We start from the raw sequence: 17,230 nt of genomic DNA on the forward strand, positions 1-17,230 counted from the left end.
TCTAAGGTGCTACTGGACTTGAATCTAGTTCTTCCTTCTAGGTGTATGGTAAATACTGTCAAGAGAGTATTTTTTCCTATTTCTTACTGGTCCTTCCATACACTGATCTTCAGCATGAGTTGCGATCGGATAAGCTGTCCGTTCTCAGACTGAGTTGGGACCCCAAAGTGGGTTGTGGCTCTCATACAGGTGATTTGCGAGGTCTGGAGGGAATAGGTGGGACAAGGCGATCAATGCTGAACACTGGAAAAGAGAATATAGACGTCCTCAGTGTTAACTGATGTGTGATTCCTGTATTTTATGTTGGGGAGGGGGAAAGGTAACATGAAGTTGCTTTGCAGGCAAGTCCCCAAAAGTAAAGTACAGAAATGGGATCCCAAGCAAGACAGTGAGTTTAGAAGTGAGTTGCACTTCAGAAAGCTTGAGAACTTCCCGGAGTATGCCAATAAGAATATATATTTGGATTCTTCAAAACTTGCGGTGGGAAGGGGAGGGGGATCAGTATGACCTGTTCTGGCAAGGAGGTTTGGGTTCAGTTAACTGGTGGAGGTTACGGACCTCCGTATTCATGCTGAGTTTTTCAATCAGTTCCTTCATTGTTTGTGCAAAAAAACATTCAGGCTCAATGTTACTTCATGTTGTTGGAAGATACTTGAGATGTTTAAGGTTGCAATACTATGCACACTTGTTGGGGAAGCTGGTCCCATTTAAATGGATAGGGTTTACTTCTGAGTAACCTAGCATTAGATTTAAAGGCTGTAGTCCTTCATACTTCATTGACTGTAAGTTTCTAGCTGGCGGCTTGGATCCCACTGAAAATCATCACTGACAGAAGCCTTTCTTTCAACCAGACATGACTTTCTCACTTTGTCCCTCCTGTTGCACCCCCCAAATGCCCCCTGAAATGCTGCTCCTGTGGGGACAGGGGCCCCCTATGAATAGCACAAGGGCGAGCAGGAGAAAGCTGAGACACACACACCCTTCCACCAAAAGTAAGGTCTGGTGGGATCCACCTAGAAAAAACCTCTCAAAAATCCAGATTGTAGGTGTGCACAGAACAGTGCAAGAAATCTTGCTTCAGCTGTTTATGAGGATTTTCCATGTCTGCTAATGAAGACCTAATGCTACAGGATAAGGGGTGTGTATGTGCTGTATTTAACTGTCAAGAATTCAAACTGGGAAGAAAACAAATGAGAACCTCTTGTAAGAACTTCTGCACAAACAAGAACCTCTTTACACAGACACTACTGGTTGCACATTAAAGAGAACACATGCAGAGCCATGTACGACTGGAGCAACCCAAAGCAAATCCCATGGGGCAGAGGGCCTCGCTCCATCATTCTCTCTCTCAGTCAAGCTTTGCGGTGGTCTCAGAGGAGAGCCTGAGCCAATCCTGGCATGAGCAAAAGGTCAGGGAAAGAGATGTTTTTGGTGATCCATTCCCAACTCTTTTTTTGGTGATAGTTAACAGGAGAGATGTAAAGCAAGCAGTCGGTGGTAAAAAAGGTAAAGGTCCCCCGTGCAAGCACCGGGTCATTTCTGACCCATGGGGTGATGTCACATCCCATCGTTTACTAGGCAGACTTTGTTTACAGGGTAGTTTGTCAGTGCCTTCCCCAGTCATTTCCCCTTTACCTCCAGCAAGCTGGGTACTCATTTTACCGACCTCAGAAGGATGGTAGACTGAGTCAACCTTGAGCCGGCTACCTGAAACCAACTTCCGTCAGGATCAAACTCAGGTCGTGAGCAGAGCTTGGACTGCAGTACTGCAGTTTACCACTCTGCGCCATGGGGCTCCTCTAAGCAGTCGGTGACACACCAGTTAATGTGCTTGAGTTGCATAAAATGAAGATTATGTTGCTTGGGGATTTGGATACCAGTGACTTGAGATGTGCACCCAGGATAGGAACGTTGCAAGCAATAGTCACTGCGCAGGCAGGTTGCATAGAGCCCCATACACAGCCAAACCTTTGCTGGAGAAAACACATGCATGCACGCACACACACACAAATTGAGAATAAAATGTGCAAATTGAGCACGTTTCACGAACAAAGAATTGAATCTGCATAAATCATATTGATTTGTTTTAATTTATTTTTGAGGAACGTTTTTGGCTTCCCTTGGCAGAACATGAAGACTTTTTTGTCCTTGGTGTTAACAGCTGCCTTACACATGTCATTTTAAGGCCCCATCCAGCATGTTGTCACTGCAGAATGTTCTTCTTAACTGGTGACAGTGCCCTCTAAACCCAGAGAAGATCTTGAAAGCACGTGGTATACTTCTGGGGCTGAATTTCAAGGTGTTTAGTCCTGAAGCACTGCTTGGATGGGCACTTAGCTGTATTAGCCCCTTTCTAAGCATAAGTGACTATATAGCAAGAACATTCTGGTCCTCTGTTCTGAGTAGAGTCATTTTTGTTTTTGAGGTGGGAGGCTGATAGCAGTTTTTATTTAGATTCAGTTCCATTTTAGTAGTAAATTTATGGTTGAAGTTTGAGAGAGAAACTGAATATTTGTCCAGCTCTCTGTGCCACTTTGAGAGATCTATATAATTCTGCTAACCTAGTTGTAGTGTTTATACACTACAGGACTGTTTATAAATCAAATAAGTGGGGGGTCCACAAAGACTTGCAGGGGTCACTTCATTTCTCCCTGTATCCTCTTCCCCACACTGTTTCTTCTTTCTCCCCTCCTGGCAGCCCCTGTATCCTCTCCCCTTTCCCTGCTTCCTTTCCTTCCCACTCACCGGCCAACATTTCTTTTATTTGCGATCTCCCCAATCTTCAGCGTTAGTATTTATTGACTTCATTATTACTCCACCTTTCTTCCCAATGGGCACCCAAAGCAGCTTGCATCATTCTCCTCTCCTCCATTTTCTCCTCACAACAACCTTTGTGGTAGATGAGGCTGACAGAGTGTGACTGGCCCAAGGTCACTCAGCAGATTTCCATGGCAGAGTGGGGGTTTGAACCTGCATCCCCCAAATCCTAGCCTGGCACTAAAGCCACTACACCACACTGGCTCTCAGCTTTCCCACCTTCCCTCCCCCAGTAGCCTCTCCCAGGGAAAAGCCTGGTCAAGCTGCAAAAGGCATGTGGTAGCAGATCACTCAGGTGAGTTGTGTGGTGGCCACTTCTGGCCTGATCCAAGTCATGCAAGTTGTGAGGAGGCTGCTGCTGGGCCCAGGCAAGCGGTGTGGCATCAAGGCATAGCCACTGCTGCACCTGGGTGAGTTGAACAGGTTGGTAGCAAGTTTCCTGGTGGTAGCTGCTGGGCCCCAGCAGCTACCACCAGGAAACTTGCTACCAACCTGTTCAACTCACCCAGGTGCAGCGGTGGCTATGCCTTGATGCCATACCGCTTGCCTGGGCCCAGCAGCAACCCCAATGAGTTCTCAAGGCAGGAGGGAGAGGAGCAGGTAGAAATAACTCTGGAAATGGCCTGACCCTCTTCCTGGCCTTTTGCTAATAGAAACCAAGGTTTGAAGGCATGAACCAAGGTTTGAACCCCCCATAACGCCCACTGAAGGCATGTATTTCTTGATGTTACGTGTGCTGCTTCTGTTATTTGGAGGGGTTAACTCCCTAATATGTGTGAGGTGCTGTTTTTTGAGATTGAAGGTTTTTCTGCAACCGGGGGCTTTTCTCAGGTTTGTATGAAGAGGTACTGTCTGTCCATGGCTCCAGACTCTGGATTTAAGTATCCACCAATTTGGCCATGTTGAGAATTAGATATATTGATGATAATATGTATTAATTGGTTGGTTGCAGTTGCCCGTTTTTGCTGTAGTATAGCAAGCGCTTGCAGGAATTCTGCTTGAAAACATGCATTCCCTTAAGCTTTCCCTTGTCCCTAACTTCTTCTTTATAGGGGAACTATAATCGTATTTCGTCAGCCGATCCCGCTACAGCTGGTATCTTTCCAGTGCTGTGGCAGAGCAAGTGTGGATAGACCATGGTTTTAGGAGCATGGGAAGAGGGCATTTTGATGCCTCTAGTTCACAAGGGACATCTTGTGGTTAAAATAGCCTTTTAACTAGAAAATGCTGATCGTAGCATGTAAATAAATTACATCAGTTTTCCTTTTATGTCACAGTGTAAAATAGGTGGAAAACACATGTCATCCTTGGGAGCTGCCCAGGGCTGTAAAGACACTTGGCTGCGTGTGACCAGAGAGCAGTCTTAACAGTGGGAATTACTGACTTAATGTGGTGTCCTGCAACAATCTATGGGCTTAAATGCAGGCAAAATACCAGAACCCTGAAAAAGGTGAAAAAAGATTCTGTGAATGTGTATGTTATTTGTTTTGTTTTCTTTACAAAATACATAATAAAATATGTTTTAAAAAAAGAAGTGGTGAAAGGAGAAGCTGCTAGCACATGTGGGATGCCCCTGGTTCTCTTCTTTTCCCTGCCTTGTTTAATATCTAAGATATTAGATTGAGTTGCATTGTCCAAATCCTGGCGCATGCGAGCCATTTTATCCACAGAGTGTGACTTGCCAGAAGGCTACCAGCGCCTTGTTAGTTGGAAATGGCTTCAAAGTGGATTCTTGCATTACAACTGAAGTTCCCAGGTTCACCAGGCAGGCAGTACTTTTGCATGTTAGGTCAACAAATACAGCTCTGGAGGGGGCGATCAGTCAGAATGTGACAGCCCCAGCTTGAAGTCGAGTGTATTTTTAACCTCCTTCGTTGTCACAGCCCTGCGGGTGTTTATAGTCATATTTGGTAATGCTTAGCAACTCTTCTGATGGAAACATTGTCCAGACAGGCTGAACAGAAGAGGGCCGAACAGTTCAGTTTAGTCTGAGTCATGGCATTTGCAGGAATTGAGCTGTGGGATGAATTGCAGCTGTTCCACTCGTGTGGAAACAGCTGGTTCGGTGGGTCTCAGCTTTCCCACTCATTACTGATAGACCAGTTCAGTGCTGCCTGCACTCTGCGCTTTGAATGCTCAAGCCTAGACATTGTAAGCAGGGTCAGTTGCAACGTGCAAGAGGCCTCGCTTTAGACATCCCATTGTAATAGATTTCAAGTCCTTCCCATCCTTGAACACCAGTGATGTCATAAAAATACACAGCAAGGCTTCATTGTGACGTCCTTGTCTTCAAAGTGGCTGCTTTCTTTCCCGGCATCCTTGAAAACACATACAGGGATTGAGCTTGCATTTAGCCATGACGTTCAGAACGGCATCCTTGATGGACCCGCCGTTTGGTCCAACATCTCAGTGTTCAAGGCAGACCATTGCAGTGAAAACTACATGAAACAGATGAAGGAAAGACCTTGCTATGGCTGTGCGTTGGTTTGCTAAGCGGGCTCAGGGTTTCAAAGAAGGTGTTTGGGAGAGGCAACAAGGGCTTAAGGAATGGAAGGAGAGAAATGTGTGTTTATTGCTGCTAGAGGGAAGGTGAGCGGTACAAGCAAGATAGGATAACGGGGAGAGGGAAACAGCTGTGCTGGGGTTGGGGTTGCCAGCTCTGGGTTGGGAAGTTCCTGGAGATTTGGGGGTAGAACCTGGGAAACCTAGGGTTTCTAGAGGGGCAAGACCTCAGCGTGATGTCATGCCATAGAGTCCACCCTCCAAAGCAGCCATTTTTTTCTCCAGGGGGACTAATCTCTGTCATCTGGAGATCCATTGTAATTCGAGGAGGTCTCCAGGCCTCAGCTGGAGGATGGCAACCCTAGCTGGGTGCTAATTCCTTACCCCCATAACCACCGGCTGAGCATCCCTTTGACTCAAAGCAGCTTCCAGAATTTTTTTTTAAAAAACCCTGTAATTTTGTTTATTTAAATTAGAGACAATTGAAATAAACAAAACAAGATCGCAGCACCCAGGGCTGGCTGTGGATCCATTGGGTCAGCTCATCCAGAGCCACAGATTTATTTGTTTATTTAGATTTATAACCCCACCCTCAATCCTGAGCTGAAGCCAGGCTCAGGAACTCATTGGTTCTGGACCTTTGGCTAGAAGAGAAGATGAGTTGGTTTTTATACCCTGCTTTTCTCTATCTTTAATGAGTCTCAAAGTGGCTTGCAATCACCTTCCCTTCCCCTCCCCTCCCCACAACAGACACCTTATGAGGTAGGTGGGGCTGAGAAAGTTTGGAGAGAACTGTGACTGGCCCAAGGTCACCCAGCAGGCTTCATGTGGAGGAGTGAGGAAACCAAGCCGGTTCTCCAGATTGGAGTCCGCCGCTCATGCGGAGGAGTGGGGAATCAAACCCAGTTCACCAGATTATAGTCTGCTTCTCTTAACCACTACACCACGCTGGCTAGAGCCTCTGGCTGAAATATGCGAAACAGGAGCCAAAACAGATCTCAGGCAGCTTCCACAGAGAGAGATAAAGAATATTATGTTGGCTGAGGTGAGGTTTTATTTATGTTCTAAAATCCTGCTTTCCTGAAGCAATTTCTGTTCAAAGCTGCTTACAACAAAGTACAAACAAGCAGCATTAAAATAAGTTGACAATTACAACTAAATAAAACAGTCCTGCAGTAGCAAGCCATTTACCGCCACCGCCCCCCAAAAACCTAACACAAAAAGAGTAACGTGCCAGGATATAATAAAGTCTGCCTTTCACCAAAAGAAAACAGCAGATTGACATTTTAGGGAACGGAGGGGCTATGGCTCAGATGTAGAGCATCTGCTTGGCATGCAGAAGGTCCCAGGTTCAATCCCTGGCATCTCCAGTTAAAGAGACTGGGCAAGTAGGTGATGTGAAAGACCCTGGAAAGCAGCTGCCGATCTGAGTAGACAATACTGACTTTGATGGACCAAGTGTCTGATTCAGTATAAGGCGGCTTCATGTGTTCATGTGACATGGTGCCACTTTGGAGAATGCCATGCCGTTGGTCACCACCTGCCCCACTTCACAAGGCATTGATACCTAACCCAGTGAAGGTTCTCTGAAGTTCCAAGCACTGGGCAAGTTCGTATGAGGGCCCTTAGTCTTTCAGAACAAGCTTTATTCAGGTACACTTTGACTTGTGCTCAGAAACCCACCACAAGCCAATTTAAGTCTTGCAACACAGGGGTGATGTGTTTCCCTGTTAACATTTTTTGCCACCTTTGCAGACCAGTTGAAATTTCTGGGTAGTCACCAAAGGCAGCCCCACGTATAGTTCATTGCAGTAATCTAGCCTAAATGTAAAGAAAGCATGAATAACAGTGGCGAGGTAATGTCCTTCCAAGCCGCTGGCGTTCCAGCCAAAGCTGGTCAGAGGTGCTTAGAGTTATGGAAGCCACTCGGCCATCCACAGAGAAGGCCAGATCTGAAAGCCGGCTCAGGCTGTGAGGGAACCCGGCGCTATTCAGTGGAGGCTAGAAACCATCTTCCTAGTTAGGAAAACCACTTCTCAGCACCTTGTCTGCGTTAGGCTTCACTTCATTAGCCCACACGCAGCCGCAACTGTCTCCAAACTCCTCTTCAGAACATCCCTTGCAGCGAGTGACAACCATCTGAAAAGATTATAACCTTAAGCAGATGATGAGAGGGAACACATCTTGGTCATCTTCTGGGCATGTAGTGGGGTCACTGAGGGTGGAGGTAGTTGTGAATTTCCTGCATTGTGCAGGGGGTTGGACTAGATGACCCTGGTGGTCCCTTCCAACTCTATGATTCTATGATTCTAAGTAATAGAAGTGTCCGCATCTATAGATCTGTATTGAACTGCTGTCTGCTTCAGAGTGTTAAAAAAAAGCCACAAGGAGATGTTTTCATAAATCCAAACATCTTCGGGGAGAAGGGCTTCTTTCCCTGTATGTAGTTCTGTAAACCGATCGGATTGTAGGTAATGCACAGTAGTAAAACTTCAAAAACTTAGTGTGGCCACAGCCAGGCATTTTTTGAACATTATGTTACTGAGCGGCAGCCAAAGTTCTGTACAGCTTCGCTAACCATCACGCACGCCTGCTTTGGGGCTGCAGTTTTGGGCCAAGCAGTTACAGGATACCAGGATAGCAGCAGAAGAGGAAGGTTAGGAACACCCCATGCGCTCCTCATCTTAAAACACTAAAGAAGCCATAGCATTCTGTTCATTTCTTGCATTTTTTGAACCAGGGAATGGCACTGCCAGGGTTGCATGTATGGCTTTTTTTTGGGGGGGGGGGACCTTAGGTATTATTTGTTTCATGGGAATTATGATGGGATGCTGACTAGTCCACCAGTTACTTTTTTAAAAAAAAATTGAAACATTCGTTCTCTGCTTTTCTTCTGAAAGTAGCCAAGGTGATTAACAAAAGCTGCTTCAATGAAGAAAAAGGCATTGTCTTACCAAAAGAACATAAGAAAGGCCCTGCTGGATCAGACCAAGGCGCATCAAGTCCAGCAGTCTGTTCACACAGTGGACAACCAGGTGCCTTTAGGAAGCCACAAACAAGACTACTGCAGCAGCACCATCCTGCCTGTGTTCCACCACACCCAAAATAATAGGCATGCTCTTCTGATACTAGAGAGAATAGGTATGCAACATGACCAGTATCCATTCTAACTAATAACCATGAATACCCCTCTCCTCCATGAATATGTCCACTCCCCTCTTAAAGCCCTCCAAGCTGGCAGCCATCACCACATCCTGGGGCAGGGAGTTCCACAATTTAACTATGTGTTGTGTGAAAAAAATATTTCCTTTTATCTGTTTTGAATCTCTCGCTCTCCAGCTTTAGCAGATGACCCCGTGTTCTAGTATTATGGGAGAGGGAGAAAAACTTCTCCCTGTCCACTCTCTTCAAACCATGCATAATTTTATAGACCTCTATCATGTCTCCCTTCAGCCGCCTTCTTTCCAAGCTAAACAGCCCTAAGCGTCCTAACTGCTCCCCATAGGACAGTTGCTCTAGTCCCTTAATCATTTTGGTTGCTCTTTTCTGCACCTTCTCAAGCTCTGTAATATCCCTTTTTAGGTGTGGTGACCAGAACTGTACACAGTATTCCAAGTGTGGTCTCACCATAGATTTGTACAAGGGCAGTATGATATCAGCAGTTTTATTCTCTATTCCTCATCTAATTATGGCCAGCATGGAATTTGCCTTTTTTACAGCAGCCCCACACTGGGTTGACATCTTCATTGAGCTATCCACTACCACCCCAAGATCCCTTTCTTGGTCTGTCGCTGCCAGCACAGATCCCATCAGTGTATATGTGGTTGGGATTTTTTGCCCCAATATGCATCACTTTACACTTGCTCACATTGAATCTCATTTGCCATTTTAATGCCCATTCTTCCAGTACGCAGAGATCCTTCTGGAGCTCTTCACAGTCCGATTTTGTTTTAACCACCCTAAATAATTTGGTGTCATCTGCAAACTTGTCTACTTCACTGTTTAATCCCAACTCCAGGTCATTGATGAACAGGTTGAAAAGCACTTGTCCCAACACAGATCCCTGAGGCACCCCACTGCTCACATCCCGCCATTGGGAGAACTGATCATTGATTCCTACTCTCTGCTTCCTATTTTTCAGCCAGCTCTCAATCCATAAGAGGACTTGTCCTCTTATCCCATGACAATGAGATCTTCCTGACTAAGCTATCAGATAAAACCGTAAGCAGCAGAATGGTAACCTAATACAATGTGTACACCTCCCTCCCCAAAAGCTTAGCCAAATACAGTGAAATATTTGCTAGTGAGAGGAGGGAAGAGGGGTCCACTGGGTGAACTTTTCTAGGGAGGGAATTGTGTTTCCTGGATGCCACCACTGAGAAGTCCCTGTCTGGATATCCCCCATCTAACTTCTGTTGGTGGGGTCACCTGGAACAGGGCTTCTGATAAAGACCTCAACAGGCAGTTAACCTCTTCTGGGACCTGCATCTCAGTCCTACCATGGAGTAATAACACCTTCCCTTCCCTAGCCTTAAGCGCACCTCTGAGCTTGAGAGAGACTCTTGCTTTCATTTCATCTTTGGTGTTCTCACAGGCTGTTGGAATCTGTGGCTTTTTCTGCTTTTTTGGGGGGGGTTGTCTCTAATGTATGTAAGAGCTCTAATGGTTTGTGCAGGTGGCTTGGCCTCTGGGATGGTACAGTCCTTAATTGCGGACTGTCAGCTGGAATCCAAGTTAACCCAGGGCAACAGTAAATATAGCGTAATATATATCCCATGCCTCATGACTCATATGTTTCCATTAGGCACCTTCCATCTTTAGGCTCAGAAAACATATTGTTCAGACACTGATTGGCAAGAAGCTCTAGTTAACTGCTGCTTTGAATCCAAGCTTTGTTTTCTCCGTCCAAAAGTCCAAAAGGATTCTGGACGGCATCTTGGATGTTGCAAAGAGAAGTTGACTGGGATGGATGTTAGATGGCCCAGATGGCTCCCCCAACCAGCCGCAAATTAGTCCTGATGTCTGGACCCCAGGAAGCCTGCCTGCTGTTTCCAAGATGGCAGATAATTGACTATGGAGAGATTATTCTACAAATGCCAGAAACAGTGAGGACAGAATTATAGGCTCTTCTTACGTGGCTTTGATGAGATTCAGCTGAATATGTCAACAGTCTTCATTGTTCAGCGTTGCGGTTGAGATGAAGAGCCTTGGCTCAGCAGGAAAGGCCTTTGCTTTAGGACAGGGGTCGGCAAACTCATTAGTCAAAAGAGCCAAATATCAACAGTACAATGATTGAGATTTCTTTTGAGAGCCAAATTTCTTAAACTTAAACTATATAGGTAGGTACACTGTTTATTAATTTAATAAACTTTAATTAAAGTTTTAAGTCTTAATTAAACTATAGGTACACTGAATAAAACTTGATATCATACTTAATAGTGATCTTATTTATTGATAAAAAATAAATTGTAAGTCCCTGCCATTTTCCCCTCCCCGTCCGGAGTCCTCATCTGGAGGCCTGGTCTACCGCCATAAAAGCCTATTGGTAGACCTGGCCTCCGGCTGAGTCCCGTTGGGAGGCCAGGTCTACCCATTGGCTTTCTCGGCAGTAGACCTGGCCTCCGGAGGCCCTTAGAAGCCAGTTGGTAGACCTGGCCTCTGAAGTGGGACTTCCCTCCCCCCTCCTTGGAGTCCAGGTCTACCGCCAAGAAAGCCAGTGGGTAGACATGGCCTCCAAATGGGACTCAGCTGGAGGCCAGGTCTACCAAAGGAAGCCCGCCCCGCCCAACAGCTGATAGGCGGGGGGCAGGAACCGCCAAGCCGCCCACCCAGCAATCACACGGCTAGAGGGGAGGGGATGCTTTAGCCTCCCAACCATTGAAGGCAAGGGAAAGGGGGACCCAGCCATTCTCCACGGCGGGGGGGAGGAGAGACAGCGTGCCCGCTCGCCTGCTCTCTCTCTCTCAGGCATGCTGGCTCCGCAGCCCGGCTGCCAGCGTGAGCGGGCGCAAGAGCAGGGGCTCCAAACCAAGTTCGGAGAGCCGCACTCAACGGGCCAAAGAGCCGCATGCGGCTCTGGAGCCGCAGTTTTGAGACCCCTGCTTTAGGAGAGTGAATGAAGCATCATTGGCTTTGTGATGTTGAAGGTCACAGGTAGCAAGGTGGAGAGAAGCGTCCACCTGACAGCTGCTCCCTAAGTCTCATGCTGGATTAGGTAGACCGACAGTCAGGCGGCGTTCAGAACACCACAGCAAGCCAGGATATGTCCCCTTTTCTGTTAGTGGAAATTTACCGGAGGATCCTAGGCACAATAAACAATCCTAGATCAGCGTTGAGGTCGATGTGAGCCAAAGTGAAAACCGTTTTGTTTCTTGTAGCATTGCTACATTATTCATATTGTTAAATCACGGTTGTGATAGCTGAGATAACAGCAGTCCAGTTTGGTAACAGTAGTCCAGTTTGGGCAGGAGCTCTGTTCCTTGACTCAACTCAGTTTTCCTCCCCACCATAGATAGTCACACTGGGTGGGGGTCATAGCTTAGCAGTAGTGTGCGTTTTTGGCATGCAGAAGACCTCTAGTTTAATCATTGACACACCCGTTAAAGGGATGTGGGGTAGTTGGACTGGGAAAGACCACTAGGAGCTGCTGCTGGTCATAGTGGACTACCAGGTGAGATGGACCAGCGGGTAGGACTCAGTGTCAAGAAGTTGAGACCTCTCAATTTCTTGGATTGTATTATTTCTTTTGGTTCAGGCCTGGGAGGCCTATGAATTCTGTGTTATTGGGATTTTAGACCAGAAAAATAAGTTTCCTTTTGAAAACTGCTTCTGTGGAGGGAGTAAGCCCCAGCTGGTGCTAGTTAACCTTTCCCCTATTTGGAATGCAAGGCCGTGCATTGCCATGGTAATTAAATGGTCGGCCATCATGACAATGTCCAGGTGCAGGTAGTTCTGCAGGCTTCCTCACCTGAACACATCTCTGAGTGAGTCAGCAATTCTGACCAAGCGATTAATTAACAGCTAAGTGCTTGCGTTTTCTCAATTGGCCTCTATGAGCTCATGCCACTGAGAAAACGAATATAAGGACAAACCAACCCTTGAGAAAACTATGCATGCTTTGGGGTACAGCAGGAGAGCTGTGCTGGCTGCATCACAACCCATTTGATTTTGGCCCTTGAGGGGGAAACTCTGGTCAAGCTGACCTGCTTGGAGAAACCTTTGGACAACCTTTTGAAACTCTTGAATGCTGGAAGCATCTTTGGAAGTTGGTAACTATAAACCTGATGCAAGAAACCTTTGCCAATCCTTTTGAACCAAAAAGGTTTTTGAATGTATTAGCTAGTTATGCTAAATAGTTTATTGTTTTCTTGCTTAACACTTCATGACTTTTCTTTCCTGTAAACCAGCTTGAATCTTATAAATAAATTGTTAGCCTTTAAATGGCTTGTGTCTGTGATTTTGAGATTCCAAAGCCTAAATTCCAAGTGCCTTTGTGTGAGTGTAAAAACCACCTACCAAAAACCTAAGACATTTTGGGAGTGTAATCTTTCCCTGGCAGGTCTCTACCTTGCAGGGTAAGCGTTACACTCAATTTTGGAGTGAGTTGGGAGAGGATTGCCCTTATCTTCCCCCTGGAGCTCAATCTTTTGAAAGGGCTGGTGGCAGCTACTCCTTGGACTAACAGATGGCCATCTAACCTCTTCTTAAAAACCTCCAGGGAAGGAGAGCTTACCACCTCCCAAGGAAGCCTGTTCCACTGAGGAACTGCTCTGTTAGAAAATTCTTCCTCATGTCTAGATGGAAACACTTTTGATTTAATTTCAACCCATTGGTTCTGGTCTGACCTTCTGGGGCAACAGAAAACAACTCGGCACCATCCTCTATATGACAGCCCTTCATGTACTTGAAGATGGTTATCATATCCCCTCTCAGTCTTCTCCTCTTCAGGCTAAACATGCCCAGCTCCTTCAACCTTTCCTCATAGGACTTGGTCTCCAGACCCCTCACCATCTTTGTTGCCCTCCTCTGGACACGTTCCAGCTTGTCTACATCTTTCTTAAATTGTGGTGCCCAAAACTGAACACAGTACTCTAGGTGAGGTCAAACCAGAGCAGAACTCTGGTTAGACCTCCAGACCTCTGGTTAGTTGTTGAGAGAGCCTGCTCCTAATGTGATTTCCCAGAGGATGTTGAGAGCCATTCTTTTTTGCTTTAGAAGATGTACTTAGTTTGAATTTTGACTCCCCACCCCAAGTAGAGAAGCCCTTCCTTTGCACTGGGGTTGTTCTCTTCCACAAGAGAAGACAGCAGGTGTGGGATTTCTGATGGTATGAAAATGTTTAACATTTGGGGATTTATCCTTGCTGTGGCCTCCTGCAGACATGGGAAATGTGCAGGGTGTGTGTGCGCTTGTAAAAGTGTGGTTTGATCCCTACTTATTGTCTTGAGGCTGCTGTTGGTGACGTAGCTTCAAATTCCTGGAAGGAAGGATATGGAGCACCTGAGAGAATTGTTACAGTCTCTGACATAACTATGATATTGTGTTGTACATGTGCAGAATTTATTCAATATAATAATCAAACAACACATCCTAAACAAACCAAACTGCAAACAATATAGCAGAGAAAAACGTGGAAACAGCAAGCCAAAGGCTTGGAGAGAAGAGAGAGAGAGAAGGAGAGCTGATGTTCTTTGCATATGGCTCCCAGAAAGTGGTGTGTAAATTATGGGGTTTTAATTGAGTGGGGGGAGGGGTGGCAGTGCTTCACCTAAGGCAGGCTCAAGCCTGCTTTGGGGAGAGGCCGTGGCTCAGTGGTAGAGAACTTTCTTTGCATGCAGAAGGTCCCGGGTTTGGTGCCCAGCATCTCCAGTTCAAAAGGACGAGGTGTTAGCTGATGTGAAAAGTCCTGCCTGAGACCCCAGAGAACAGCTGCCAGTCAGAGTAGACAGTACTAACCCTGATAGATCAGTGGTCTGGTTCAGTAGAAGGGAATGTTGCAGAAAACCGGGGTTCGTGGGGGGAGAGAGAGACCCAAGACCGTTGTCAAGAAAAACCCTTTTATTCGCAGCTGTGGCTCAGTTACTCTAGCAAGCAAAACACTGAGCCCCGATTGTACTGGGGAACAGACATTTATCCCAAATCCATGCTCTGACGGGGGCACATCAACATTCCTTGCTTATCTGGTTGTCTTACATAGACTGGAGCCTCAGAGCTCAGCGGTTCTATCCAGTTCCCGTTATCGTTCACCATGACTTTCCATGACTTTTCCCCTACTACTTTAGCACACACGTAGCAAGCCTGTATTGAAGCAGACATTTCCCCCCCCCCCCGTCACAGCAGCTTCACGCATGCCAATTGGAGCACATGGGTTTGTTGTTTTGCTTGCAGGGCAATGGAATTGCTCAGAAAGGAAACAAAGGAAGTGCACAGGATTGTTTGAACTGGCCCCAATGAAGAGCCTCCTTTAGTGCAAGAAGGGAGCTCCACAGGAGTCCCCCAACGTGCATTTAGACTGTTCGGCCACCTGGACTTGCAGGGCAGAGGGCAGGAAGTGACAGCCAAAGAAGCCTGCTGATAGCCACACTTAAAACAGTGATGCGGAAATCTCGGCAGCAAGCTGCTCTCAGCTCCGGGCCACTGAGGAGTGTGATCTTCCGTGTGGGAAACTGGCCACCCACTGAGAGGCGCTGAGATGGGTCAGGCTTCGAGGCAATTTGGGATTCATTCAAAAGAGGGAGGGGAGCTATTGTGTATATAAATGTGTGTGAGTGTGAGAGAGAATGTCATAATAAAAGCTAGGGAGATTGCCCTGCTCCACTCTGCAAAAGCCAAGCCCTGCCTGCTCCTCTGATTCTGTACAAATGAGGCAGCTTAAGGGTATGTGGACTTTTCTGCATGGCGGTTTCACTCGCTGTCGCCCCTTTGACGACTTTGGGTCTTTGGGTTGATTATGCATGCCGTTTCTGACCGTCAGAAACGGTGTGCATAATCAACCCAAAGCCCCAAAGTCGTCGGAGGGGCTACGGCGAGTGAAACCGCCGTGCATAGAAGACCTGTGTTTCTAAGAAGAAAAAGGAGCAAGAGCTCAAACTCCATATTTTGTGACTTTGGTCATCATTTAATATTTATTATCAAGGGCTTGCGTGAGTTGTTTTGAGAGCCAGGTATCGGACTGGCAAGCTGGATATGCGCCAGTGTGGTACAGTGGTCAGAGTTGGGGATAGCGGTCACCATTCTTGCCGGGCTTTTGAGTGCTTTGGGAATTTTGGAAATGGGGATGGGGCACCATCACAGAATGGCGGCCTCGTGGGAGAGGCTCAGCTGATCACAATATGTGGGGAGGCTCCAAGCCAAGCCTCCTCCAGGGATGGAGGAAACTGTTTCCGAATGAGCGCCCCTGGCAATCACAACCGTGATGCTTCCTGGGCTCTTCTGAAGCATTTCCTACTCTAATAAGGCGGAGGGAGGCCAGGATTTGCTGTTTGCTTTGGGGGGGGGGGGAAGGAAGTTGGTACCAGGAAACCCAATGGAGTATACCATGGTGGCCACGGATACCATGTTGGAGATGGCTGGTCTAGGATTTGGGGGACTTGGGTTAAGATTCCCCCCACACACACACACACACACACATACACACTGCCATGAAGATTGCTGAGTAACCTCAATCCAGTCATTCTCATCAGCCTAAGCTACTTCTCTGGGTGGTTAGGAAGCTAAACCAAGGGCCAATCATTACCACATTGCTGTCCAAGCTAAGTGGTATATAGTTAAATTGCAACCCTGTCTGCCTGAGGTTTTTTTGGGTTTTCAAAATTTTTTGGTCTGTCTTGCATGATTATCCCTCTGATCGATATATCTAACTCAAGAGGGAGGAACACAAAAGACAATCTCTTAGCAGTGATGTTCTCGCAGGGCTGCCATCGTTTCAACCAGACTTGCGTGGGAGAACATCCCAGTTCTGGCCCCGTATTTTGGCCGGAACTCAAAATAGGGAGCAGTGGGTGAACTCTGCAGGCACCAGTTAGCTACAATGAGAGGGGCGGGGTTAAACATTGTACCTGTCTGATCTGCTTCCAGATGGGCAGTGCTTTTTCCTGATTGGTGGATGCTTGGCTCCTTTTGTAAGCCCATCTGATGGATCATTGCCCTGCACATTTTGGGTCCTATCAGTGCCCTCTATCTTGTGTGCTTCTTGTGAGGTGACTGGTTCATATGAAACCACTTTAGGGACAGGGCTTTTCGGCCCAGCGACTTATTTTCCCCGCTGAATGCATCAGACTGTTGAGTGAAACTTTTTCGCTGCGCTAACTCTTGCCTTGTTTTGGTTTGTGTGTCTCCCCACCCCCTCTTTTCCAGAGAAAATAATTAACGGCCAAGACTACGAAGTCATGATGCAAATAGACTGCGAAGTGATGGACACCAGGATCTTGCACATCAAGAGCGCCTCCATCCCTCCTTACCTGCGAGACCAGCAGAGGAACCGAACCGCCTCCTTCTATCGCTCTCCCCCCACTGTCCCGGAAGCAGCGCCTGCAGTGAGAACAATTGTGGAATCGCCACATTAGAAGGCCCAAGTGGGACAGTGCCTCAGAATGACAAACTTCCTCCCGCCAACCCTTGTTGGTTGGCTTATGGCAGCTTCTGGACTCGGACAAGGGTTGGCCTGTGTCAGTCAACCTGAAGTCCTGGGATACACCCTAACCCAGTCTTTCTAAACAGCCTTCCACCGCCAAGTTGTTATTTTTTTATTAATTTATGTTCTCCCTGCAGCGTGTGGAGTGCTTTACAGTCCTTTCTCAGTCTTAAGCCTGTAGGGTGGCCTCTCATTTGTCTCCTTGTAGAAATGGGGGGTGGGAGCAGTCTAAGTGGTTCTTGTGTATCCAGAGAGGATTAAAAAAATTAGGGTCACCCC

General features: G+C 46.8%; 1 protein-coding gene across 1 annotated transcript in view; it reads left to right on the forward strand.

Moving 5' to 3' along the window:
* The window catches only part of ATF6 (activating transcription factor 6), a 104,928-nt gene extending 88,030 nt beyond the window's left edge, over positions 1–16,898 (forward strand). Inside the window, exon 16 of the mRNA XM_056845688.1 lies at positions 16,675–16,898. Coding sequence (XP_056701666.1) covers positions 16,675–16,883 — 209 coding nt within the window. The 3' untranslated portion in view covers positions 16,884–16,898. The remainder of the gene's footprint in view (positions 1–16,674) is intronic.
* The last annotated feature ends 332 nt before the right edge of the window (positions 16,899–17,230 follow it).

The sequence above is a fragment of the Euleptes europaea genome, chromosome 2 (genome assembly GCF_029931775.1).
Source record: "Euleptes europaea isolate rEulEur1 chromosome 2, rEulEur1.hap1, whole genome shotgun sequence".
In the NCBI taxonomy this organism is placed as follows: Eukaryota; Metazoa; Chordata; class Lepidosauria; order Squamata; family Sphaerodactylidae; genus Euleptes; species Euleptes europaea.